At 47.4% G+C, this 27919-nt stretch overlaps 1 protein-coding gene across 1 annotated transcript in view; it reads left to right on the forward strand.

The window, feature by feature from the left end:
• Nucleotides 1-21566, forward strand: part of BCAS3 (BCAS3 microtubule associated cell migration factor) — a 302849-nt gene extending 281283 nt beyond the window's left edge. Inside the window, exons 22-24 of the mRNA XM_083875300.1 lie at nucleotides 1182-1349; nucleotides 6672-6737; nucleotides 20311-21566. Coding sequence (XP_083731426.1) covers nucleotides 1182-1349; nucleotides 6672-6737; nucleotides 20311-20462 — 386 coding nt within the window. The 3' untranslated portion in view covers nucleotides 20463-21566. The remainder of the gene's footprint in view (nucleotides 1-1181; nucleotides 1350-6671; nucleotides 6738-20310) is intronic.
• Nucleotides 21567-27919: the final 6353 nt, after the last annotated feature.

The following is a 27919-nucleotide window of genomic DNA, read 5'->3' on the forward strand; positions in this document are numbered from 1 at the left end:
AATTATTTGAAGGATCTTCTGTAGGTACGTGCGCTCCCTCACAAGAGCCAGAGTCTTCCATAGGGGCTGCTGGTGAAAGAGCCTCTCTCAGAGCACGTTTGACCTAAAACTTCCCACTGCAGGAGCAGGGAAAACCCACAGATATCCCAGACTGAAGGAAAGTTTATTCCCCATTTGTTCCTTCGTCAGACATGAGGCATCTCTGCCTCTTCTCTGTTTCAGAGCAAGAAAGGGATTTTAGCTAAAATTTCTGCCCATTAGCAAAGACAAAATGAGTGTTTCCATTGTGATGAGGAGGGGGAAGAAGCGTCTCAGCAGCAAACAAATCAGCTTCAGAAAGAATTCCTAGTTGTCTGACATAAAAACATAAGCCTGCCATTCACATTTGTATTATTGTGCTGCTTTCCTGACTCTCACCGGTGTGAGACCAGAACTGGGTTTGTATTTTAATTTAATTTTGGTGACAGCTACTTGGTCAAAGCTGGTTCATCCTTAAGGTTCTACTATGCAGTTCTGGTGTCATCCTGATCTTTTTCAGCTTTCTGATGTTTGCATTTTTTTTTCATGAGTTTCTCATGGGTTTTCACGTCAACAAAAGTAACATTTTGTAAACTGTACACTCCTCTCTGGAGGAAGAACAATTGATGGACTTCTAGTTTGACCAGTGGGTTCTGAGACCAGAATTGGGTTTGTATTTTTATTTAATTTTGTTTACAGCTGCTTGGTCAAAGCTGGTTCATCCTTAAGGTTCTACTATGCAGTTCTGGTGTCATCCTGATCTTTTTCAGCCTTCTGATGTTTGCATCTTTCTTGTAGAGTTTCTCATGGGTTTTCATGTCAACAAAAGTAACATTTTGTAAACTCTACATTCCTCTCTGGAGGAAGGACAATTGATGGAATTCTAGTTTGACCATTGAGGTCAGAGAGGTGTCAATTGTCCAATCCCTGATCAAACTCCAAAAACCATATAAATCAAAGTCCCAAATTTCTTTCTTTTTTGCTCTGACAACCTGACTGCAAGAGCAAAAAGACTGAAAAAAGAGTGTCCTTCTTTTCCAGCAACACGCCGGTAACACCGAGGCCTTTTCAAGTGCTAAAATCATCTTTTCAAGCACCCAAAACGCAACACACGGGGGGAAAAGATCTTGATCCCACAATTTGTCTCGTTTGTCTCGTTGAAGGTGCCTTCGACCGGAGCGTGACGTTGCTGGAGGTGTGTGGGAGCTGGCCCGAGAACTTCGGTCTGCGCCACATGTCCTCCATGGAGCACAGCGAGGAGGGGCTGCGCGAGCGCCTGGCCGACGCCATGTGTGAATCCCCCAGCAGGGACATGGTGGGATCAGGAACAGGTACAAAGAAGAGGTGTGATCAGAGATCACGTACATCTCACCCAATGGTGATTTTTATTTAATTTTTGTTTTGGTGCCCCTTTTTTTTTTTTTTTTTTCTTTCCTAAGTTTCTCTTTTCCTTTTCTCTGTCTCTCTCTCTGTCTGATTAATTTGTAGGGGATCTCAGATTCATAAGAAGAAGTTAGTGGTAGATCACATAAACACAGTGAGATACTGGCACATGAAGCTCCCTTATCATCCTCTCCTGTGCAGATTGCTGTCCTTGCCCACCCTCCTCCCAACAATGCCATCATCACACATATCCTCATTTTGTGTCCTGAATAGAGCCACTGTGAAGAGCTGGTTCTGTAATCCAAATTAATCCATCTTCATCAGCGTCCATTATATTGATAAATTGTATCATCTGTTTAAGTAAATGGAATGGCACATCAGAGATTACACTGTCAGGAGGGGCCCCTGTGGTAGGAGATGCTCAGAAATTAAAGTGCAGTTACCGCGGGTTTATTGTCTCCATTAATTCCGACTTATTCCAAAAAACACCTCCAGTGAAAACACCTCAGAGTGATGGTGGCCCCTAACATCAGCTGCCAACTCACTTGTCACTCTGCTGGCAGCTTGCCTGGGAAGGCAAAAGAGGAGAAACCAGCAGGAAGGTGTAGGAATGCCAACCTCTGGATCTTCCAGGAAGAGCAGGAGCTGTCTCTTCCCTTTGCTCTTGCCCTCATGTATCACTTGTCCTCCTCTGAGCTCTCCCTGCTCCTGGAGAAGTCTCTCCCATCAGGGCTCATCCTGACTTTGATCACTGTGGAGCAAAGGCCAAACTGCAGCAACTTCCCACAGCCTGGAGGAGGAGGAGGAAGATGCAGAGGAGTAGAATTTTAGCCCTTGTCTGTAGGTACAGGCAGCAGTAACCAGGCTGAGCAGGGCAGAAACACCTTCATAACCCAGCTGGTCACCTTCCCAACTGTCCTTCCTCTGATTTCCATCTGGAGAGAGATGAAATCAAAGGAATTAACAGAATTAACAGAAAGGCTTGGTTGAACACTAAGGGTGGGTCTGCTGCAGCTCTGGTGCAAATCCTCAGCAGCTTTTTTGCCTTGGCCAAGACATTTCAAGAGTCCATGACTCCAGAGCTCCATCAGTGCAGTGAGGATGGAGATACCTCACGTTGCTGGGTGGACTTTAATCAGCTCATGTCTGTAAACAGCTGGGAAGGTGGAAAAAGCAGGCTGTGAAAATAGAGAAAGGCACATATTTCATCACTTACTGACCCAGGCTGTGATCAGTGTGAACTTTGGGAGGGTTTCCACTGCTGATAATGGGTCAGCACCCCTCAGGCTGTGCATGGAAGGGGAAAGGTGAGGGGAATACCTCCTCTGAAAGCTGAAGCCTTCCAGATGTGCCAGGTTAGGGTGACTGACTGCCCTGGAGATTTGACAGTGTATTATATTATAAACCAAGAGCTTTGCCTGAGACAGGGCTCTGTATTTCCCTTCCATTTTCACCAAACCCAGCTGATGGCAGCCAGTGCCAGCTTCTTTGGCATGAGATGAGGCTCACAGTTGTGCAGGTGTAGAAGACAGAAAGGAGCTGTTTACAGAGATGCCATCACTGAGTTAATATTCATCCAAAGAGATTTCTCCCAGCCCTTGCTCCAGACCCATAAATCTCCCTAATGAGTGTAAGATAGATGCCATCTCAGAGCAGCGATTTTACGCAGCAATAATGAGTAACATGAGCACTGACCCAACTCACCCCATCCCCAGCACCCTCCTCTCCCTGTCATTAACACTCTGGCTTGCCCTGCCTGTCCTGGGATTCTCTCCACCACTAACACACTTTATTCTCAGGATTTGGGCATGTGGTGACTCAGAGCAGCAGAGAAAACCTGGTGATAAGAGGGTGAACTCCCGTGCCCTTTCCACTTCCATCCCCTAACAGCTCTTGAGCTGTTCCTCTTTAGCAGACAGACAGACAGACAGACAGAGTTCTCTCCTGCTCAGATGTACCTGGAGAGCTGCACTCACTGAGGGAGTGGACTAGAATTGGCTGCCAGCACCATTCCTCAGCCTGGGGAGCACAGGGAAGGGCTCACATCTGTCTGCTGCTTAATAAATGGGCAGAGATAAGTGTGGAGCTGCATTACCCTCACTTCAAAAAAGAGGTGTCTTTGTTGGCTCATAACAAGTAGGAGAGTTTTCACTTCCCCCAAACCACTTTCATCGTAACCAGGCTTGGCTGAACTGAATTATCTTTGAAAAAAAAATCAGTTTTCCTGCTTGGTTTCTGTGCTGCCCACTCACCACAGTGAAATGACAGCAAAGAGTTCAGCAGAAAAGGACACTGGAGTTTGTTTGTTGGTAGTTGATTTCTGTCTTGCTGCTTCTTTCAGAACTAGTGTTTATATTTCTGCATTGGGCTCAAAATTGTGGAATTTATAATCCTTTTAATAATCCTAAAACAACTTATTTTAATTTATTCATGCCTTTATGGTGTGCATGCTTTCACCCCTGTTTGTGCCCCGTGGATTCCCTTCAGCCCTTAAATAGATTTTTGCAGAGATTTTACAAAACTTGCAAAGTCTCGCTCAAACTTCAGCACAAATTCATGAACATTTCTAGCTGGGAATGTGAAAATTCGTGCATGTGCAGTGCTGGGGTCCAAAATGTGGACAAAAACTGGGCACTAAGATGGACAGTGAGACTTTGTCAAGTGCTCGACTGGTCCTGACATGCACTTAATGGCAAGAGATAAATAGATTCTTTTAATGCCTTAACTGTTAGGGCATAGCTGACACGTAGGTTTATATAGAAATCAGGGCTGATAGGCTGCAGGGCTGTGGAGGAAGTGTGTGCTCGTGGTGCACAGACCACTCTGAGCAGCTGATAGTCCCACAATCTTTATTTTGGACCTGCCCCATCGCATTGCAAAGCAGGGATGGCAACACCGAGCTCAGCTCTGGCTGCTGGCACAGGCAGAAATCCCCCAAAGATTGGTCACAGCACCAACATCAAACTGGAGGATGCTGCAAACATCAGGAATAATCTGGCATTTGCAGAGAAAGGGGATCAGATGGGGTTTTCCACCTCTGACTCCGTGCCAAGGGCTGTCGGCCAGTGGGTGGGAGAAGAACCAGGTCTGGAAAACGATCCCCCCCAAAAATCTCCTTTCCTTGTGGCCTCAGTGATAACTCCAGTTGTCCAGCTAGTTGGCTGGATTGGGAAGGCAGCTTTTCCCCTTGTTATCCAATTATTCAGACAACCCATGTCTATCTGAAGTGGAGCCTGCTGTACATAAGCTGTCAGCCCTGATACACATTTAATTCCAAGGAAGGCGTAAATTGGCAAAGATGCAAAAAGATGTTTTTTGCTGTTTCAGTTTCTGTCAAACTCTCACTGAGGAGAAAAAATTATGCAAGTCTAGACACAAATGTTAGTGGTCAGTGCCCTCTTTTGCTTGCAAAGCTTTGTTTTCAAGCAGCTACAATATTTACATTTGCACTGCAGTTCTTAAGTGTGTGCTGGAGCTTCATATTGCATTCCCCCCCAAAAAAAAAAACCTCTCCCTAGGACTATGATTTATTAAACTCTTCTTCCAGGAGACAAATATCTCTGAAAGAATTCCACTCAAACTGGACAGGAAGAAATTGCCAGCTCAGGCTAGAAATCTTTCCCTCCAAAAATACTATAATTAATAAATCCTCTGATTCACCCACTCCTCAGCAAGTACATTTTTTAAGCTTTCCAGCATAGTTTGATCACTTCAAGGCTTAATAATTGAAATCAGCCTACAGCAGGGGAGCAACAGGATGTTTTGTTTTTTTTTGAAATGCGTCTTTCTTCCAAAACTCCTGCAAAGCTCCAAGTCTGTCAGCTCTCAGCCACGGGGGAGCACAGTGAGGTGCACCTCTGGCTCTTGGAGAAAACCATCTGGATTCCTTCCAAATTTCATGAACAAACTCATAATGTGCTGAAGGAAGCTCATATGTTGAGGCAAAAGTCTTTAACCTGATTAATGGGATGTAAGTAAGTGGAGCTAATTAGAGGTGCTGTTAGGGAATGGCTGTAGGAAACCCGGGATTGGGGCTCCAGGCACTTTGGGTCCTGCTCCCAAGTCAAAGCCTGAGCCTAACTTGGGTCTGGACACCTCTGAGCTTTGCAGAGGGATGGTTTTGAAATGTGAAATGTGAAATTTGGGGTTGGAGAAGGGATGTCACAGGTTTCCTGGGCTGAGGTGGGGAGCAAAGGGAGGAGAACAAGCCCGTGGCTCCCATGCAAGGACCATCATTCCTGGGTTTTGTCCAGAGGAAAAAATATCTGTGCTCACAATATTTATTCAAAGATCAGCAGCCACCTGGATACAGATGTACCTGTGCATTTAGTTTCAGGAACAGGAGTAGCCCTTTTTAGAGTTGGAGCTTTCAGTGGTACCTTCCCCTCCCTCTCTCTTCCCTCCCTCCCTCCCTTCTTTCCTTTCTTCCTTCCTTCCTCTTTAATTCTTCTAAGACAATTTCCCCCTTCTCTCTCCTCAGCTGTTTTTTATCCTAACTCAGACATGGGCTATAGATACACAGAGCAAATTATTTTCCCCCTGAAGAGCATTTCTGCCAGGAGATTTCTGCATAGGTTCAGTGCAAAACCAGCTTGGGCAGCAAACCCACTGGTGGATCAAATAACATCGATGCTAAAAGCAGCCTTTGAACTTTCACAATATTCATCCCAGGGTCAGAGATTAAATTACCCCCTCCAATAAGTCTGGGAGCCGAGTGCAGCTCTTCCTACAAAAGGTTTATTTGCATGGGCCTGCTTGAAAAGAAAGGAAAATTCAGGTTCTTTAGGAGCCAACCATTTCAGAAGTGCTGGATAAGAGGAGGCCTTGCACACATTTTGGGGTATGAAGCACTTCAGTGTGAGTTTCTTGCTCTCTCCTGTCCAAGGTTGTCCCTGAGCAGCCCCATCCCACAGCCCTGGGCAGGCCCAACAAGGGTATTTTTAATTTCCCACTAATTTCCCACATCTCCAAATCCAATCTTGCCACCAGCCCTGGGAGGTTTTATTGGAATTTCTGTCAGGTCACCCATTATTTAAGGGGGAGGGGGTGTGAATGCTGATACCATGAATATGTCTGATGTGAATTCAGGTAGAAAAATTCTAAAGGGAGCACTGATGCCACAAGACAACTCTGACTTTCTATCATTTGATAACAAACTCAATCAACTGCACTTACCTATTATCAACTGTGGTGTGGGGACATTGCTTTTCTTTTTCTTCTTATTCAATCAAGGCAATTTTTTTTTAAGAAATATTTTATTTTTGATACAGACACAGCCGGTGAAGTAGCAGTAAAAAACATCACCACAAAGAGGCACATGGCTTTGAAATGTTTTGGTATGTAACACAACTGTATTGTTATCAGGTCTTAACTTTTGCACAAAGAAGTATTTTTCCCTTGTTCTCTCTCAGCTTTCCAAGGGCCACACATCTTACGTGGGACAAACCAAAAAAAATAATATCAAAAGTATCTCAAGTCATTTCACAAATAACATTGTTCTGTTGCTCTCCTTAAATGAACAAGAGTTTCTTTGATTTTTTTTTTTTATTATTATTTTTTTTTAAGTCAAATTTAGGATTCTGCTGTTCAGAGCAGAGAGGTCACAAGGCCCTAATGTATTTAGCATTGACTGCCCTCTCTTGTAGTGCGTCTATTAGTCAGTAATTTGATTTGTACCTATTCATTTGCAGTCCCTGCAGGAGCTCTGAGCTGGCCCCAAGTATAATTGGTGCTGTCTCTATTTTTACATCATTAGATTAGCCCCGACTCCTGGCCACTTGTTGTCTGCGCTTGTCTGTCCATTTATACAACCTAATGTAACACAAAATTCATTACTGATCACATTACTTTCAACTCTGAAGCCAGCTTTGTGATAAACATTTTGTTAACCCTTCCCTGCCCAGCTCACAGACCTGGGGGGGGAGAAACGCACTTTTCCCCTCTGCAGGAAAAAAATCAATATCATAATAAAACAAAGTGCAGTCACATTCCTGGATTTGTCATTCCTCCCCGGAGAAAGAATTGGGGAGGAACATATAGGAGATGACTAAATGGTGTCTGCATCCAGGCATCTCACTCTGCTCGATATGAAATGAGCTCAGCAGTGTCCTTTCTACTGGAATATAAAGAAGTGACACGAGATAGGGCCAGCACTCAATTTAAAACTTAATTTCTTGCTCATTGTTCTGCAAGTGTTTTAGCTCTTCTGGTCAGGCTGTAATCAGGTTATGACATTATTGGAACTGGACATTTTTCTTCCAGTGCTTTGTCTCAAAAAGCAATGAACAGAGACACAGTTCTTTTATTCCCCGGAGATTTGCTGCTGTGTTGGGTTGTTGTTTTTTTTGTTGGATTGGGGTTGTGGTTTTTCCTCCTAATGATCAAGCAAATTAACTGCAGCACTCCAGAATTTCACAGGAAAATTCAAAGCTCTGTCCTGTCTAGCTTGGCTTTGCTCACATTTTGACTGTCTGCTGAGTCCCTCCTAAAGCATGAAGCTGTTTGCATCCCTGAGTGCTGTTTATTCCAGGGGGAACAAGAGGAGATCCATGGTAGGTATTCCAGCCAGGATTGTGCATCCTCCCAGCTCTGCTTGCAGCATCCCAGGAGTTGATTCTTGCTGCCCAAAGATATTTCGGTGCACGCAAAAAGCTGTTGGGCTTTTAACAAGTTTTCTAAATTCATTTTTCTGTTTGCGCAGCTTGGCTTGGAAATCTGTTATTTTGGGTTTTCTAAATATTTAGAAATATTTCTCGGTGTTTATTAAATCTTCCCTTTAAAAGTCCAAGGCCTGAAGGCTGCCCCACACCGAGCAATCCCACACTGGGAAAGGGGGCAGGAGACAACAGGATTTTTCCATCTGTAATTCCTATAACTACCTTGTCATTCCTTTTAGGAGTCTTTCTATGGTGTTTTTGTGTAGGGATATGACTTATGGCAAGTATATCTCTCTCAGTAAGCATAAGAGCCCTGGTCTCCCAGCATTTGAACCTGGACTGGTATTTTTACAGCTGTTTGGTGAGCCAAAACCTCTTGCAGCTGCTGAGGTGGTGGCAGAATAAAGACAAGACAGTTCCTGTCCCTCTTCCCAAGCCCAGCAGCCCCAGAGAGTTGTTGAGTATTTGCTGATTTTTGGGATGAGCAGCACGGGCCATACAAAACTCTCATAAACAATGCATTGCCCTCTCCAGGGGAGATGGGAGAGGAGGCCGTGGAATGGAAACCCATTTGTGCAATAAATTGTTAAGCAGTCAAACTGTTAAATGAACACTTATTAGAGAGGTAGGATGAGTCACCAAACAGCAAAAATACACATTACCACAGCAAGCCCCGTGCAGTAAATGGAGAGAGCCAAGAGCCAAGGCAATGCAGTGTGAGCCAACCCTCTGGCCCTGCAGCTTCCAGTCCTCTCAGCCCCTCTTCCAGCGCAGGATCTGCTCCTGGGGCTTTGGCACAGCTCCTCTGGAGAGCTCCAAAGTGCCACCTCTGCCAGCTCCAGGTGCTTCTCCCTTCGGATGCTGCATCATTCCCTGTCCTTATGTTGTGGCCTGCAGCTGTGCCCTCCCCTCCCATCACCCCTGCATCTTTCTCTAACAGAATATCACACAAAGACTCCCCTGATTTTCCCAATAATCCTGCCTTGCTCTCCTGAGAGCATCAGGACTTGCTGGACAGTGATAGTGTTGGATGTTTGATGTTCACAGGGAAAATGAGAAACAAAACCCAAAGGGATTTTGGCTGGAGGAGGATCTCAGTGATCACCCTGGAGCATCCCCATGGGATCAGCTGCTGTGGCTGCCCCCAGGGGAAGGAGGGTTGTGTCCAGGTCCCTGGCAATGCTGGGAACACTTAGTCCTCCTTGAAGTATATTTCCTAATTTGTGGTATGAAAAGATTAGCTTTCCTTCCATTCCTAGCCTGCTGTCTCCCCACCATGGATAATATATAAAACAGTAGACTTTTATTCATTAACATTTATGGGAAAATGTTAATATTAAACTGTAAGTGAAAAGCCCCATCTTATTGAATTCTTCTGCTGTGTTATTGGGAGCCTAATTTCATTTTGCATTCAAATAAAAACCAGATGACGTTTGGGACGGTCAGGCAAGCATTCTGTAAGTGAGAATTTATCTTGCAATCTGGGTAAACAATGTCTCATCATTTAACAGTTATTATAAATAATGGGGTTTTAAGCACTTTGCTGGGAGTTCATCTTGGCTCCACACGGGTTGCACTAAGGGAGGGAGAATTTCAGTGACATCTTCCAGGCATCCGGTGAGGAGGAATCATATCCTGAGCTCGCAGTTTTCATCCTCCTCTGGTTATTATTGCTCAATGTGGTGTGCACCATCCACTGACCCAAAAAAAAAAAAAAAAAAAAACCAAAAAATAAAACCAAAGAGGAAGGAAAATGACAAATTGGTTGGAAGCATTTTGAAAATGAAGAAACCCTTTGTGAAGCTGCCCCATAAAAGGGGAATGTGTTCAGCCCACTGCAGATGTTCCTGCAGGTAGCTGAGCTTCCAAAAGAGATTCTTTCAGTAAAAATGTGAGCAAAAATAAGTCTGCAGAAGAGCACGACACGAGGAGCAGGTAGTTATGTGAACTTCACTGCCAGGTGCCTAAAGACAAGGCAGAATCATGATTTAAATTGCTTTTTCTGGGGGATGTGACCAGAGGAATGCCTTGGTTTGCCATTAGGTCTTTCGGATTTCACAGAGGGTTTACCTTCCACCAGCTCCTCCACCAGCTGCAGCTCATCCACACGTTTGCAAGAGTGCAGCCACAAAGGTGGAGTGTAATAGAATCAATGCTTGGAACAATCTTTAAAAATACGACTTTCAAAAAAGCAAAAAAGGTTGGATTTACTATTTCCAGCTGCCTCGTGGTTTCAGGAGCACAAATGTGAATTGCTGCCTTCAAGAGCTCCCCTAACAAAGGGACAAATTAAGCTTTGAACGTCATTTTTATCAGGGCTCTTTCATATTTATGTCTAACATCAGAATTTGGAGCTATATAAATAAGAGAGTGTATTAAGAGCCTCAAGCAGCCCTGCAAGAAGGAGAGAGCCCACAAGACTGGGCTGTTGTTTTTTTTCCAGGCTGGGTTAATACTCAGTCAAGGTAGAGCTGTGATTTTTAAGTGCTTTGTAAAATCAGGGCTGTGTTTACCAAGCTGGTCTGCTTGAAGCAGCCATGTCAACATAATCTTTAAAAAATAAAATAAAATAAAATAAAATGGAGTGAATAGACTAAATAAATTGCATTCAGAGCTGGGATGATTTGGATGGGTTTGGAGCTCCTCAGTGACACTGAGCTACTGCCAGGGAGGTGGGAGGAGGAGACTGGCCCTGATCTCCACCTGAGCTCTCCCAACTCGAGAGCCTTGAACTGTTTAGATGAGCAGACAGGGCTGAGGCTGTGGTGACATCATTTCGTGAGCTTCAACAAAACTCTCCTGATTTGGACCAGCTGAGCATCTGCTCTTCTCCCCCTCCCCAGACTTTTTAACTTTTCCTTTGAATCAAACCCAAATTCCAGTCTGGTCTAGCTTCCTCCTCAGCATCAATCTGCACCAGGGGAGCAGCTCAGAGCCTCTCACTGGCCCAGAAGGCCACTTGGTGTCAGAAGTACTAGAAGTTGTGCCAGAACGACTTTGCTTTGTAATTTTAGACTTTTAAAATGAGCTGGGCAGTGCTTTTGTGTGTGTCAGGAGCACAGGGAGCACACTGAGCATTGCAGTCCCCCCCAGGGCTCTCCTCCTACCTGAGAGGCTTTAAGGGAGGCCAAATGCTGGGGTGGCATCCCAGAGAGGATAGAATTAGGTCTGAACTGAAATTTGGAGGGTCAGGTGTGAAATTCTCATGCAGAGCATCAGCAGTCACTGCCCAGATCCTGAGGTCATCACCAGGTTTGGGGGTTTGACCTTCAGGCAGCTTTTCCTTACCCAGATTTTTTGCTGGAGGTGTTTTTGGCTGAGCCCAAGGAAGAGGAGAAGGAGAAGGAGGAGGAGGAAAAACAGGGACCCCCAGCACTCCCTGAGGAATCCTGGCCATCCCTGTCTTTGCTGCAGCCACCTCTGGGACACGACCAGAGACTCCAGCTCTGCAGGGCAGGGAGATGCTCAGATCACACCTGCTCTGGATAGAAGATGTTCCAGGAATGGGAGCATTGCCTCCAGCATTTCTGGGCAATATCCCCAGAGTTCAGTGGGTGCAGGACGTGGTAGGTGTCACAAACATGCATTTTACTTCGAATTGGTAATTTCCTTCGTGGAGTCGAGGCTGACAGAGGGGTCAGTGTTGAGCAATCCAAGGCACTCCCATAACCCTGGGAATGAGAGACCAAACCCAGGAATTTTAATACAGTGTTTTCTCTGCAAATGCTTTTGGTCTGATATACACAGATGTGCCGCTTGCGTAACCAGAGATGCAAGATAGTTCTGCCTAAATGCATTCAAAAACTTGTCTGCACACACTGGCTGGCACAGGAAATCTTGTATTCCACATAGGATATCTTACAGGAATTTGGAGGAGCAGCACAGTGAGACTTTCAGGATGGGGTAAGAGAGGATTCCTTTAAACCCAAGCAACCATGGCTGCGTATTCATTCAAAAGGCTCATCTGTAAATCTTGCACAAGGAGTTCATAGGCTTGCAGGATGTGATGGGGCTGCAGAAATGATTTTCTGTTTGGCTGTCACAGCTTTTGAGAGTTCACATTCTGGCTAAAATCGGCAACTCGTTCCTTCTGAAGAGCCATTTGTGTAGGAAAAACATCCTAAACCTCTTTACAAAAACACACAGCTCTAGGAAACTTGAGATTATTTTTTAAAAGCACTGGAAGTCATTGTGAAAGTGCCTATCTTGAAGAATATTCTCCCTCTAAATGCCAATCCTTTATCTGGTGCACTTTTAACCTTGCATAAAATGCTCGGAGTCAGGTCTGGAGAGATGCCAGAGTCTTGGGTCTCCTACTCCATGGGCTCGAGCCACAGGGAGCCTTCTGGGTGCTCTTTTTAAAGGAGTAAACAACCTGATCAGAAGTTCATGCAGGGAAATGTTTTCTCAGCGATCTCTTTGTGCCTGAAGCAGATCCAGACATCTCTGGAAGCTCAGGTGTCTTTGCAAGTGTGAAGTCGTTTGGCATCCCTGCAGTGAAATCAGGCACCAGAAATGAGATTTGGGCTCTCAAAGGAGCTCTGATGTTCACAAAGCTCTGTCTTCATTCCCCTGGTTCTCTCCATCCTCCTGTACCTCCCCATCTCCTTGCTGGATCCTGTTCCAGGGTGCCAGCTCTCATCTCCAAGTGCATGGCATGAGCCAGCTCTGTGTGGATTCAGCACTGGAGTTATTGTAAGGTATTTTGACAGGAACTAATATTTTACATAGGCCACTGAATCCTGATTTCACACAAGTTGCTCAGGCAGTGTTTTCCCAGTCTCCTTTACTTGCAAATTTAATGGAGGTGCTCCTGTGGCGTCTCAACATCTTTCAGGTTGTGACAGGATGAGACACTTTGAACACAGAAATTGATATTCAATGTTCAGATGCCATAATTTTATTTTTTTTTTTAATTTCCATAACTGGAAAGAGTTTAAAATCTCTTTTGTGAAACTGTTGAGTTTATAAAAAAGGGGGAAAGAAACATTTCTGAGGAGCAGGTCTGTCACAGCCACCCAGGGCATGGCAGGGATTTGGTCCCACTGAGCTGAGTGTCACTGCAGATGAACACAAGGCTTGGGGCAGAGAGCAGCTTTAATTGACTTTTAAACATTATCATAATAAGCTGAAATTGTAATCGTGGCAATATATAAAACTGGGGACTGACTTTTTGCCTGTGCTCACTTTGGAAAGGAGCAACACACATTTGCCCAGAATTTTCAGCCACCTCAAACCAAAACCAACTTGGAAAAATTAAGGGAAAAATTAAGGTTTTTAATGAGGACTCGGTGCTTTCGTTTCGCTGCAATTTTTTTATTTTTTTCCTGGTCCAAATGCCCAAAAGCAGAGGTTCCCCTGGGGGTGCAGTGCCCCCCTGTGCCCTCCCTGCTGGCAAATCCCTGGAGCTGCCAACGGGGCTGGAGCCCCTCGCTCCCAGCAGCCGCCAAGGGTGCTGGGACATGGGGTATAATTAGAGATCCCTCATTAGCATAATTGCACTTCAGAGAAAAAGGGAAGAGGGAAAAGGGAAGAGGGGAAGGGAAAAAGAGAAGAGGGGAAGAGGGGAAGAGGGGAAGAGGGGAAGAAGGGAAGGGGAAGGGGAAGGGGAAGGGGAAGGGGAAGGGGAAGGGGAAGGGGAAGGGGAAGGGGAAGGGGAAGGGGAAGGGGAAGGGGAAGGGGAAGGGGAAGGGGAAGGGGAAGGGGAAGGGGAAGGGGAAGGGGAAGGGGAAGGGGAAGGGGAAGGGGAAGGGGAAGGGGAAGGGGAAGGGGAAGGGGAAGGGGAAGGGGAAGGGGAAGGGGAAGGGGAAGGGGAAGGGGAAGGGGAAGGGGAAGGGGAAGGGGAAGGGGAAGGGGAAGGGGAAGGGGAAGGGGAAGGGGAAGGGGAAGGGGAAGGGGAAGGGGAAGGGGAAGGGGAAGGAAAGGAAAGGAAAGGAAAGGAAAGGAAAGGAAAGGAAAGGAAAGGAAAGGAAAGGAAAGGAAAGGAAAGGAAAGGAAAGGAAAGGAAAGGAAAGGAAAGGAAAGGAAAGGAAAGGAAAGGAAAGGAAAGGAAAGGAAAGGAAAGGAAAGGAAAGGAAAGGAAAGGAAAGGAAAGGAAAGGAAAGGAAAGGAAAGGAAAGGAAAGGAAAGGAAAGGAAAGGAAAGGAAAGGAAAGGAAAGGAAAGGAAAGGAAAGGAAAGGAAAGGAAAGGAAAGGGAGGAAATTCTCAAGAAACCCCTCCAAGTGCAGTTAGCAGCAATGTCATTTCCAAGCACCCAATTTTTTCCTCATCCCGCTGCTGTTTCTGACCTCGCATCAGCTTTTGAGCTCTTCTCCACCTTGTGTCCCAGGGCACCAATGATGATGCTCAGAGTGAATATTTCCTGCAGAAATAGTGCCTGGAGCACCCAGCAGAGTTTGGGATGTCAGAATCCCCAAAGATGGAGAGTTTCCGTGTACAAGTGCCCATGTGAGCTCCTCGAGGCTGGGAGCACATCCCTGTTCCCTCCAGCAGCAATCAGAGAAATTAAAATGTTTAACTCACCCATTCACTGGGGAGCGCTGTGTAAATTACAAACGGTTTAAGAGATCCTCAAGACTTCCCATTGTGTTAGTACAAATTGCCTTTTAGCTTTCCCTTTTAAACAGGGCCCTTTTGAGTGAGAATCCAGATGGCAGAAGCTCCATAATTATTATTCATTACAGTTAATAAATAACACTTGGAAAGCCCCAGTCAGTTGTGCAAGTCCCCCAGTGCGATGGGCATTGTGCAAATGTGAGAGTGAAAAAAAACAGAATCTGTTGGGATTTCAGTGGAGGACAAGGAGCTGTGGAGGGCCCTTGTGTGTTCCTGCTGCAGACCTTGGGCCAGGTTGGTATTCCCAAAGCTCTCCCTGCATGGAATCCCCTCCAAAAGGAAAATTCCAAAAGGAATTTGTCTTTGATTTCAAAAAATTGTTGCCTTTTAGAAGCCCCCATGGATGGGGAGAGGTGGGTTTAATGAGCAGCACCTTGTGTGTGTCTCTTCTTCCCCCAGCCCTGGAAAATTCCTGTCCCACATCCTGATTTCAGGAAGGGACCGAGCACATTCCCACCCTTGTGGAGCCCCAGAAGTTCCCCAAAATAATTGCCGTGAATGACAGAAATGAAATCGAGGAGATTCGAGCTCTGCTGGCCATTACCCCACTTCCTGCATTCCTACTTGTTAATTGTCTAATTCCTAACGAGTCTTTGGGCATCTCATGGACTTTTCTGATTTGTGTTCACTCCGACGCTTCCTTCCCTCCCCTCCCCTCCCCTCCCTGGCCTCATCCCTCACCAGAGACCTTGTTCCTTTAAAAAAAAATGCCATCCTTAAAAAAAAAAAAAAAATCAGAAATACTCAGCCCAGCAAAAAGGAAAAGGGAACTTGACATTAGTTGAGCTTGAAAGGCTTGGTGCTGTGAAAAGTGACTGACGTGTGAAAAGAGGCTACAATTAGTTCTTTCCCCGAGCACTCTCCCATTCAGTCCAGGGTCACTCCTTCAGCGAGCTGCGGCTTTGAGGGTAATGTGTTGTGACAGTTTGAGATGATGAAGAATAATTCTTGTATTCAGAGTTGCTGCCGCTTCCCCGCTGCCCTGACACATCAGGCTGCTGTCATTGTATCAGTTATCCCAGGCAGCCCCTCTGTAGGTAAGAGGAAAGGGTCAACTCTTCCAGCAAATGATTTGGGATATTTGGAAACTGTGCTTAAAGAGGGGAGAAATGAAAATAAAACCATTAGAAGGAATAATAATGCACTGGAGAGGAGATTTTTTTTTTTTTTTTTAGTGGACATAAAGGAGATACCAGAGTTTCGAGTGGACCACTCCAGGAGAGCAGGGCTAAGAAAGGCAGCATAATTTATGAGTGTTCCGGGCAAAAGAGGGCTTGTATGGATTTTCTTCGGGCATTGAATTAATGCGCCCTATAAAATGGTTTCACATTTAGGCTTGGCAGGGCTTTGTACCTTGCTGGATTTGATGGGGTCCTTCGACCTTGTTCCTGGGGCAGAGGAACGAGGGGCAGGACAGGCTCAGGAATATCAGCACAAGGAAATGTTTCCTGCAAGGTTTCCTTTCCAATTCCTCGTGGAACACCATCCACACTGCAGGAGGGCTGGCAGGGATGCCAGGCAACAGGGATGGAGCAGCCAACATCTGCTGCCAGCTCCTCTGGTGCCCCAGTGCTGTCCCAGGAGCTGTGCCACGAGAGGGGATGGCTGCCCTGGGGTGGGCCAGGGGCTCAGGAGGGCCATTTGCCATCCCATTCCAGCAGCCACAAGGATTTTTGCTGCTGCTTCCACCAGCAATTCTGTGGAAATTCTGTGTGTGTGTGTGCCCTGAAAATCCCGTTATTACTCTGGGACCCTGGGTGATGCCAGCAGTGCCCATTAATGTTACTGTCAAAAGCACAGGCAGGGCTGTTCCCAGCTCCCCTGAAGTGACTTTCTCCTCATGGCTTCAGCAGATGTTCCAACTCCTTCATCTTTTTTTTTTTTTTTTTCCCTTTTTTTATTTTTTTTTAGGGCAGGCAGGACTTTGTGAGTCGTTTCCTCCGGGGACATGGGCAGGTTTTAGTATTTACGTTTCTAGTATTAGCATTTATTTGTATTTGTGTTTGTTTTTCACGGGCTTCTGAAAGCCTCAGGGAGCCATTTATGGGGCCAAAATAATGCAAGTGCTGGTCTTCTCACAGTATTTCATTTCCTTGATGGTGGAAACGCTACAAGAAGAGCAGGTCTCATGTTATTTTGACCCCATAAATAGCTCCCAGAGGCCCCTTTCTTCCTTCTCCCACCCACTCCCCCCCAAATCAAATATTTAGGTTTCTGCAAAGCCTGACTTCTCAACCCTGGTTATCTTGCTTCAGCAGAAGCAAATTGCAGTTATTACAAAACAGCCAGAGAGTCTATAAGGCCGAATGGGTTTTATATGATGCACAATTTGTTGGCTACTGTACAAGTTCATTAAAGTGTATCATAAGAGGTTGTTTTACTGGTACATTTAAGGAAGTTAATACATCTCGACAGTGTATGCATGGGGGAATGCAGATACAATAACCCTCAGACTGGCTGGGGCCAAGTCCATTCCTGGCCTAACTCCACTGGAGTGAAGGGAATCACTGCCTGGAGTGCTGCTGGTCCCTGATCCTGCCACCCACTCCCATCTTTCCGTGGGGATTTGCTCCTGTTCTGTGTTTTTCAGTGGTCTGATGGGTTGTGTGATGTGTTTTTATAGGCTGGGAGGTGTTTCAGGTCCTCCAGCTGGGGCTCTGCTGTCCCATCCCAGGGTGGCTTTGTCTGTCTCCCCTGATACCCAACAGCAGCTCCTGCTGCATTTGCCTGGTCTGTCTAGATCTATGAGAAATCACCCTCCAGTTTTCCCTGTGTGACAGGAAGGGTGTCCCCATGTCACAGAGCCATTCCCAGTCCTGTCTGTGCATCCCATGGGAATCCCATTGATGTTCCTCTGCCGTGCCTCGATCTGCTCTAAGGGCTGGGAGGAAAAATAACAGTACACACTGGAATTTTTTATTATTATTTATTTATTCTAATTTATTTTTTTATTAACGAAACAGAGCAATTTGGGGAAATGTGCTGGGGGTCAGCAGTGCAGGCAGGGAGTCTCTAGTGACCATGTAATGGCTAATTGTCCCCCTGGTGTGACCCAGCCAGCCGGGGGTGAGGGCAAGAGCCCAATTTCCTGAGCACAGCAGAGCTCTCTGCGGCAGCCCAGCACTTTTCCAGGCCTTCCTCGGGTATCAGGATACACTCACTGCTCCTCTGCCTGCCCGGGTAATTAATTCCAGAGGAGCTGGGCTGTGTCAGAGCACCAGGACTCGTATTCCAGCTTGGAATGGGGGAACTCCCCGGGTTTTAGGCTGACACCCCCTAACCCAGACTGGGCTGGAAAATCCCCTCCAGTCCCTCCTGTATTTTTTTCAGGAATTGTCAGGTTTTCCTGCCTGGCAGCAGCCAGGGGAGCTCAGGACAGCCGTGGGATGCAGCCAGGACCAGAGTCCCTCCATCCAGGCCCTGTGCCCTGCTCAGCATCCAGGATCTCTGCTCCCTGCTTTTTCCCTGCCTGGCATCAGTCTCTGCAGTGCCACCCCCTGGCAGGCCCCCGCAGAGGTGACAGGAGCTGCCAGCTGCAGAAATCCTGCAGAAAAAGCCCAAATCCCCCCCAAATCCCACCAGGGCAGGGTGCACAGTCCCACATTTTGCACCGAGGGACAGGAACAGCCACACAGGAGCCACAAAACTCCTCTCTCTGCCCCTCTCCCTTGTCTTGCTGGAAACACTTTGCCTAGAAATGAATTTTAGCTGGAAAAGAGAGCAGGATCACCCCAGGAGGAGCTGCTCCAGGGTTTGGGGGAGCTCCTGATGCTGCCCAGTGCCCCCAGCTCTGACGTGGGACCTTTAAGCAAAGCCAGCTGTGTGCTGAGGGAGATAAAAGCCCCAAATCAGACAGGATAAGCACAGCATTAGTGTGGGATACGCCACTCATTTCTGATTTAAATTACTGTTTTTACTTCCTGGACTCAGGGGAGAGTGAGGATGTGAGGAAAATGAAGAGGTTTTAGACATGGACATTCCTTCACCAAAGAGTGGCCAGAAATGGTGATGAACACAGCTGAGGTCAGCGCTGCTTTCAGGGTGATCAGCTTCCTGCTGATTTGTTTTCCTTGTATCCTGGGCAGATTATCTCTGTTGCAGGTTAGCTGCAGGATGAGGGATTAAATCCCACAGCCCTCGGTGGTAGGTGTGTGCAGGGCACTGCCACAGGACGCTGGGCTGGGATTTTTGTGTCAGGGAAAAGCTTTTTGCTGTTCTCTTTACTTTGTGGATACATCTGTCCTTATCAGAGTCCCACTGCAGCCAAGGCACTGCTGTGGTGTTTGCAGGAGGTTAAATGTCCCAGGTGAGGCAGTGGAAGTGGTGGAAATGCAGGAGTATTTAGCAGAGAGCAGAGCAGGCTCTGCTCCTCCAGCTCCTGTGGCTCCTTTCCACCCCAGACAAGTCTTACACAGAACCAGAGAAAGGTTTGGGTTGGGAACCCAAAGGGACCTTAAAGCTCATCTCATTCCACCCTCTGCCATGGGCAGGGACACCTCCCACTCTCCCAGGCTGCTCCAAGCCCCATCCAGCCTGGCCTTGAGGATTTCCAGGGATGGGGCAGCCACAGCTTCTCTGTTTCAATATCTCACCACCCTCACAGGGAACAATGTTTTCCAATATCCCATCTAAACCTCTCCTCCAGTTTAAAGCCATTCCTCCTTGTCCTGTCACTCTAAAAAGTCCTCCAGCTCTCCTGTAGCCTCTCCAGGTCCTCTTTCCCCCAAATTCACCCAAAACTCCTGTCCCCATCCTGTCTCCTACAGCCCAGGCCAGACAAAGTCGTGCTCAGGGTCACACATCACAACTCCCCAGAGTATTTCTTGTCTCCTGTCACCGCTGTCACTCTGGGGGAGGATTCCTGTGCCACCCCTGGGGCTCTGCCTCCTGTCCCTGCCACTGCTGAGTGCTGCCAGGGGGTTCTGTGTGTGGCCACAGAGTCAACTGCAGGGTTCAAGTGGCTCACAGAGAGGCCACGGCTGGAAACAGTGCCCTGCACACACAAAAATCCTCCTGTCTGGAGATTAGGGAGCACTAAAGGCTTCGGGAGGTCAGAGAGGGGAGATGTCTGGGTGGGTGTGACCAGGAGAGCCACAGCCAGGCTGAATCTCTTCTGCTTTGAGGCACGGCTGAGGAAAAGGGAGATTTTTCTCTTTGACTTGAGAAAGCAGAGTTATTTATGTCCATTGGGGCAGGATGAAGGGCTGTGGAAAGTCCCTGGTGTTCCCAAGGTGGGGAATGGCAGTGGTTATGCACTGCTGGTGCACACTCTGCCAATCCCCCTTCCCAACATCCTTGGGAGGGAAGATTCTCCACATCTGCAGCCGTCCCCTCCTCACCCTGCTCAGTCCAGCCATGAGATCCCCACTGCAGAATCCTGCCAGGGCCTGAGTCAGCAGCCTCAGCCCCAGGGAAGGGCAGCAGGTAACGTCTCCATCTCTGGCTCAGCTCATCCAGAGAGAAGCCCAAGCTGGAGCTGCCATTCCTGGGGAGCCATTCCCAAACCGGCCCCGAGAAGAACCGTGAGCAAACCTTAGAGCAATGCAGCAGCAGAGGGATCTGTCAGTAAAGCATCTGTCTGACAACCCCGGGGGTTTATCCCAAACACTAACCAGGACCTGCTCTCTCTGTTTGCAGAACTTCAGCGAGAGGGAAGCATAGAGACGCTCAGTAACAGCTCGGGCTCCACCAGCGGCAGCATCCCCCGAAACTTCGACGGCGGTTACCGGTCCCCGCTGCCGACCAACGAGAACCAGCCCCTGAGCCTGTTCCCCACGGGATTCCCCTGAACCAGCCGTCCATCAGGGACACATCCAGACAGGGGAAACGAGCTGCTTCTCCCCCAAAACAAAAAAACAACCCCGCTGTGTCTGTCACCTGCCAGGCAGTGGGATGGTTCTCGTTACCCTGATGGATATCGACGACTCTGTAAACCTTCCTGAAAAACGTACTCGTGAAATCTTGACTCTTGTGTTCCTGTGCGATACACGAAGAGGCTCCATCTTCAGTCCTGAGAGCTCTGCAGCTTCTTTTTCTCGCTGTCTTCAGGAAGAGGTTGGACGAGGAGAGGTATTTCCTAAGCCTTCTTGGGTCGAGCACATGGTTTCACAAATTTCTCTGCTTTTTCTTCGTGCTGGGAGATGAATCTCTGTAAGTCAGAGGAGCTCTCGCCGCTGGTGGAAGTGCCGAGCATTAATGGATGAACTGGAGAGACTGGAAACTGGAGGATTTTCTGTGGACAGGGTTGATGATGTTATCCCTTCCTCGTCGCGTCTCCTTGCTGCCCTTCTTCCCCTCTGATTCTCATCGATGCCAGGAGTATTACAAATGGAAATGTTTCTTTTTTTTTTGTTCTTTGGAAGAATTCTCTCTCTCTCTCTCTCTCTCTCTCTCTCTCGCTCCGGGTTTTCTTCTAGCCATGTATTTTAGAAATGTACTTAATTGACTAATTGCAGTCACGGGTTTCTCATATTTGGTTATAAAAGTTGTTCATTGGAACTCGGATATCTGTCTAGAAATGCATGTGTCATTGAATAAATCTAAGTTAAACGAGAAACTGCTTAAATGGCAATGTTCATGGGGTGTTACTGGGCTGACTGTGGGCTTTGTGTATCTCCCTGGACCAGACTCTGCGTGTATTTACTGACTTGAGGGCTTTAATTAAAGCCATCAGTGGCTGTTAGGCAGCCAGTCCAGCATGGCTTTGCCTCCCCATTTCCTTGTCCTGGTGTGCACGGGCAGGATTTTTAAAAACAAGGTGTTCAGGTGGTGTGTCCTGCACCCACCTGGCTCCTCTGAAAACCAACCCCCAGCTCCCTTCTTTGCTTGGCACCTGCTTCTTCATCCCACTGATTCCAGTGGGGCAAGGACCAGGAGCTGGAGGCAGAGACACCAATTTCCATCCACTCTGTTGTAGGATTGTGGATCAGAGGCTTTGCAGAACAGCCTGAACCTCTGCACCCTTCTGAACGTGCACAGTCACTGCATAACCCTGCTGATAAAACAGTCCTGGGCTCACACATCGTAACCACACGAATTCCTACATCTCAGCCAACTTGTGTCTAGAAGCAGAGTGAGATGGGACTGTCAGCTTATGAAATTTCCTTCCCACTACTTGTTTTTAATAGAAGCCATTTGAGTCATGGCGGGGAGAGGAAACTATCTAAAGCCACAAATCTTACAGCTCCAGCCAGCCACACCAAGGGATGCAGAACCAACCACCCTCTTCCTACTCCATCCCCAAACACCCAGTTCAGTCTTGGGCTTGGTTTGGGTTGAGTTTGTTTTTTGTTTTTTTTTTTGCTTTTAACTGTAACACAGCCACTCAGGAGGTTTTGTTTTCTCCAGGCCTGGAAACCGCTAATAAAAAGCAAGAGTTTACAGCAATAATTTCAAGTTTCTTGCTTGGTTTTCAGTCTGCCTCTTCTCAAGATAAAAAAAAAAAAAAAAAAAAAAAAAAAAAAAAAAAAAAAAACTTCCTTGGGATGAAATCAGAGGAGAGTTTTGCCTCTAAGTAAGTACTTGCAGCTCCAGGCTGCTGGCTGTATCTGCTGTAATGTTATGTTCCTTTTTGTCTGTAAAATAAAGGCTTGAAGCGCAGGGCTGGCACCGCCGACAAATGGGACCGCAGGGTCAAGTCAGTCCACACCAGTCAGGGTTTTTAACACAGTTCAAGCCAAGGTCAGCTCCAAAAGTTCAAACAAAATCCAGATTAACACATCCAGAAGGGATTGTGTTGTCACCGTGGTGCTTGTTTCCTTTGAGGCTTTCCAAGGAGCGGGGTAAGGGACAAAGTTGTGCAGGGGAAGGAGGAAGGAAGGAGGATTTTCTCTCCCTCCTGCCTGGGACAGCCTGGCTGCTGCTGGCTGAGCACACAGCGTAGGATAGCACATCACACACTCTGGTGTCATTGCAAATGTATTTGTTGTTGGCAGGCATTAAATCACTTTTTATAAGTGCTGCAATATGGCCATGTGGAAATTCCCAGTCTGCAAGAAGCTCCTTTGAATCAGGATGTTTTGTTTAAAGTAGAGGGGGGGAAGAGATTAAAAAAAAAAAAAAAAAAAAAAAAAAACTACAAACTGGGGCTGTACCAAAATATTTTCAGTCTGGTTCATTGAAAAGAATGTCCTAAATTCCCTGCTGTTGATAGCCCTGTAGCCAAACTGTTAAGAAAGCCTAGAGCCTAAAAAAAAAAAAAAAAAATAAGCATTGCCATGAGGTGGCTAATTTAACTTTAATTTGATACTTTCACAGATGACCCAGCAGAATAACCACTGAGTTCCAGCTCTTCTGTGAGCCAGAGAAATCTGAGTGTGTTGCAGCGATGACTGTATAGGATCTGATTCATTGATAACTCCATGGGGTCTGAATTATCACCAACTCCCTGAGGTCTGCAGGGCCTGATTTAATGATAATTTTATAAGATTTGGTTCAGTAATAATTCTATAGGATCTGATTCGTCAGTAACTCTGTTTGATGCAGCACATCCCTGCACTGTGTTCTTCACTCACACCACACTCCTGCTCCCACCCATGGCCCTAAAAACCCCCAATTTCCACTGGTCTTGTCCCACACCACCTTTCCTCCTCCTCACCCTCATTAGCTGTATGAAAACTCATTTTCACCCACCAGGAGAGAATATTTCTGTTGTTTGATAAGTCTAAAATCTGCTCTTATAGGACATTCACCCCTAACTTTTAACACAAGCAGGTTTTCAGCCTGGAAACTTGATCCAAACTTGGAACTTGATCCAAACCCCACTTTGGAGAAACCAGAATTTTGTGGTTCTTTGCAGGATTTGGGGTGGGAGGCTCCTGCTGCTGTGGAAATTCCCCAGGTGAGTCTCTGACACTCCAGGTTCTCCAGCAGCCCAGCAAAGAATGTTGTGCCCTGATATAAACCAAAGGGCTCAAGAGACACGGGGACTTGCAGGTTTTTAAACCGTTTCCAGTAGTCGTAAGCAGAGGGCTCCTGCTGAGTTCAAAAGGCAAAACGTCTCATTTAAAGCCAGGCCGGACTGTATATCACTCTGGGCATAAAGTGGGGCTCTTCTATTAAAAGTTGAGTTCAGATTTCATGAATTAACATGAAATATTGCTTTCTTATCCTCCCCTGGTTTCTGTAATAAACACACGCGTGTAGCGGGCTTAAATCATGGCAGGAGGATGTTGGGCTGCTTGGAAAGGAGTGGGAAGTCAAAGGTTTCTGCAGAAGTGACAGCTTGGAGTTCAATGAAATCACACCCAGGGCCTGGGTGTCACCATCAGAGTTTCCTGGTGTTTTGCAGAGCATGAAGAGCTCAGGATTTGGTGGCTTTGGTGGGGATGCTGAGCCCAGCCCAGCAATCCCCATCCTGAAGGGACAAACTCTGCCTTGTCCTGCCCTCACCAGCGTTCCCCAGGCCCAAAACATTTGCTGGGACAACGCAAAGGACCATCCAAGGGGCAAAACACTGCCGAGATCTCCATCCTCCTTCCCCAGCAGAGAGTTTGGCTGCAAAGTGCAGCTGTGAAATCCCCCATCGCTGCTCCCTGTCCCCCCAGAGCGCCCAAAAAAGGGGCTCAATCTGTGTTTTCCTCACCAGAACCTCCTCAGGAAAGTTTTTTGAGCATCCAAACCACGTCTGCGCCACGTCTCTACATTTATTTTCTCGCTCTGGCTTGTTGCTGTGCAGGGTAGGAAAGTTTGCGCCATTTCCTGTTGTCTTTCCCTTTATGCTCCTGAGATATTGTAAAAATGTTCGGTATCCTCCAGTAGGTTGTAATCACTTCACCCTAATGTTTCACAGCTGCTAAGTGTAACTTTAAACCCGACCATTTGAGCGCTTACAATTAGCGAGTCAATGGGGCTGAGATCGGGTTTTTTGTGATTGCAAAAAAAAAAAAAATTTAAAAAAAAAAAAAAAAAAAAAAAAAAAGGAGAAAACGAAACTTCTTTTTTATATTTTTTTTTTTTGCCTTGAGTTTTAATTGGATAAAACGGGAACAAAAGTTGTGGAGACGAGGTGGGGAGGAGGCAGGGGGGTTGTTTTGGTTGGGTTTTTTTTTAATGTAATAAATGATTAGTGTCTTGTGTGCTAGGGAAAAAGAAAAATAATTGAATCCACTGCTTGGCCTGTTCCACAGATGGAAAAGGCACCGGGACAAGCATTTGGAAAAGGCTCCTGGGGACTGCAGGAGCCCCTCTCCGAGCTCTCGGCTCCCCAAGGGTAGGGGCAGAGCTGCTGGGAACAGAATTGGGAATAGAAAAGAGGTTCAGAATAGAATAGAGTAGAATGGAATGGAATGGAATAGTATGGAATGAAATGGAATGGAATGGAATGGAATGGAATGGAATGGAATGGAATAGTATGGAATGGAATGGAATGGAATGGAATGGAATGGAATGGAATAGAATAGAATAGAATAGAATAGAATAGAATAGAATAGAATAGAATAGAATAGAATAGAATAGGAGACCTGAGCTGTCCCTGCCCTGCACAGCCGGGCACAGCGTCCCCTCTGTCCCACAAACAGGGCACAGGGGCTGTTCAGCCTCACGCTGTCCCCTGGCATTAATTAAATAAATCAATAATTAATTAATTAGTTGCCAGTGTAAATTTGGGCTCAAGAGTCCTCCCAGCCCTACAGGGCGAGCCCTCCTGTGGCCGATGTCACCAGGTTTGTCCCCGCTGGGCCCCCGCCCCGTGCTGGGGACAGGTTTCAATTATCCCCAAAAAACACCTTTGCCCCGCTGGGAGCAAAGGGCAGGACACGGCGGGGACACAGCAGGGACACCTCATGTCCTTTGGGACACACAGACATCCCCGGGCATTGACACTGTCCCATCAGTTGCCACCCCGTCCCTTTTCCCTGGGCTCGGGCGGAATTTGAAGCTGCGCGTCTGTCAGTGAGTTCCCAGACTGGATTTTTGCCTTTCTTGGGAATTTCTGGTGCAGGAAATTACGCTGAAATCCTGACGGCAGGGTCAGGGGCTTGCAGTGTTCCCTGTCACCTCCATCTCCTTCCCTCCAGCACATCCCTGGGGATGGGCACAGTGCTGCTCCCCCTCCATGGAAAAGCATTCCTGCCACCTGACCATAAATACTAATTAATAGCAAAGCCCTGGTCTGGATCAAGGAGGAGGCTCTGACTTTTCTCGGGAACTTTGCTGTCTGAAAGGTATCTGAAATATTCCTTAGCACTCAGCCTATCAGTGGGTCAGTTCTACGGTGAGCAGCCATACAAAGTTAATTTCTAATTTAATACAATGTCAAAAGGTTGTCAGGTTAAAACCTAATCTATAAACGAGACATGAAACGTCTCCTTAAAACAAGTGTTGTGAACCAGTCCTGGCTCAAACCACAGGCTGCTGCTCCTTTTATAGGATACAATTATTTATTTCCCTGTGAGTATTTACAATATTATTACAGGATATTAATGAAAGGTGAAGCCACTGCCCGTGTGCCAGCTGGGCATTAATGCCATTCCCATCCAGCCCCCCTCTGGATCCTTCTCTAGAGGAGTGGGAATTGGCAGCTCATGGGGCCATGGGAAGAAAGATGGGGAGAGAATAAATTGTATTTTCACTTTAAAAGTGGGGATGTGGGAGCAGGGATGAGCTGGCCTTGCTCCCCATCCCACCTTGCACCCATTCCATGACTCCCAGTGGAAAGACCAGGCACATCCTCCTTTCTCTCCTCCCATTCCAGGGTGCCCACACTGCAGCCACCTCCCAAAGTACATTGAATATTCCACTTTTTGCTGCAGCCACTTCCCAAGGCGCATTAAATTTTGCTCTTTTTGCTGCAGCCACCTCCCGAAGTACATTGAGTTTCGCTCTTTTTGCTGCATCCACCTCCCAAGGTACATTGAGTTTCGCTCTTTTTGCTGTCGGAGGGGGAAAGTCCAGCTGTCATGTGGGAGTGATGCCATTGTCCTGCCCGGGTGACTGACCAGGCTGTGAGACTCCTGCTCCTGGTAGTCCCCAGTGCCCGTGGGAGCTGGGCAGGGTCAGGGCTGTCCTTGCCAGGCTCAGCCAAAAACCCACCATGTGTCACCCTGCTGTGGGTCACACAGTCAGCTTTGATTTATTTTCCAGGGTGGAAATTTTATTTGGGTTTATTTTCCAGGAGGAATCTCACCAGCTCCCAAGATCAGAACTCTGAGCTCCCCTCCATGCCCGTGAAGACCAGCAAGGAGGAGTTTTCCTAAAGAGGACCAAGATTTTGATAGGAGCAGGTGATCCCCACCACAGCAAGGGCTGGAGGGGAAGGTGAGGTAATTCAGTGCAATATTGGAGATGAAATGGAGGCACTTGGTGATGTGCTGGTCTGAAGCTTCAAAGGGATGTGGCCCTCCACTGGCCAGGACTCTTTCCCTCCACTGGCCAGGACTCTTTCCCTCCACTGGTCAGGATTTTTTCCCTCCCTTTCCCTGGGTTTTCTGGTGAATTCTGCCGCTCTCTGTAATTGAGAAAAGCTGCTGCTGAGCATCTGCACGGAGCACTGTCCTTCCTCTCGGAGCGGCTGCCAGGGCTGCTTTGATGTGCCAGTGATTCACGGCCCAGCCGGGGCCGCCCCGGGGGTGGGGATGGGATTGGGATGGGATGGGATTGGCTGGGATGGGAATGACAGGACAGGGTTGGGATGGGATGGGGACTGGGATGGGATGGACTGGGATGGGATGGGATAGGATTGGGATGGAATGGGATGGGATGGGATTGGGATGGGATGGGATTGGGATGGGATAGGATTGGGACAGGATTGGGATGCAATGGACTGGGATGCGATGGACTGGGCTGGGCTGGGACAGGATTGGGCTTGGCTGGGATGGGAATGACAGGACGGGATGGGATGGGAATGACAGGAGAGGGTTGGGATGGGACGGGATGGGATGGGGACTGGGATGGGATGCCGTGAGGTGAGACAGCACTTACACATCTGTGCAAACAGGCTGTGAAACCCCCTGTGCCTCCTCCCCAAGGCACAGGGTGTGACCTCCCCTGCTCCCACCTGGGGAGGCTCAAGATCTTCACCAACACCTGAAGCACAGAGGGATGGGGATGCCCACACCTCGCTGATGCGAAGGGGAGGGAGCAGAGCCCAGGCAGGCAGAGCCGGGAGCACAATCTGTGGCCTTAATCCCGGCGTGTCCTGCGCGCTCTCAAATCCCCTTGACTTCAATGAGCGCTGGTGGTGTCGGGCCCGCGCCGGGCGAGACGGCACGCGGGGCTGCCGGGGGGGATTTGCTCAAGAGTCCCTGTT

The sequence above is a fragment of the Zosterops lateralis genome (genome assembly GCF_965231275.1).
Source record: "Zosterops lateralis genome assembly, chromosome: 19".
NCBI classification, from domain to species: Eukaryota; Metazoa; Chordata; class Aves; order Passeriformes; family Zosteropidae; genus Zosterops; species Zosterops lateralis.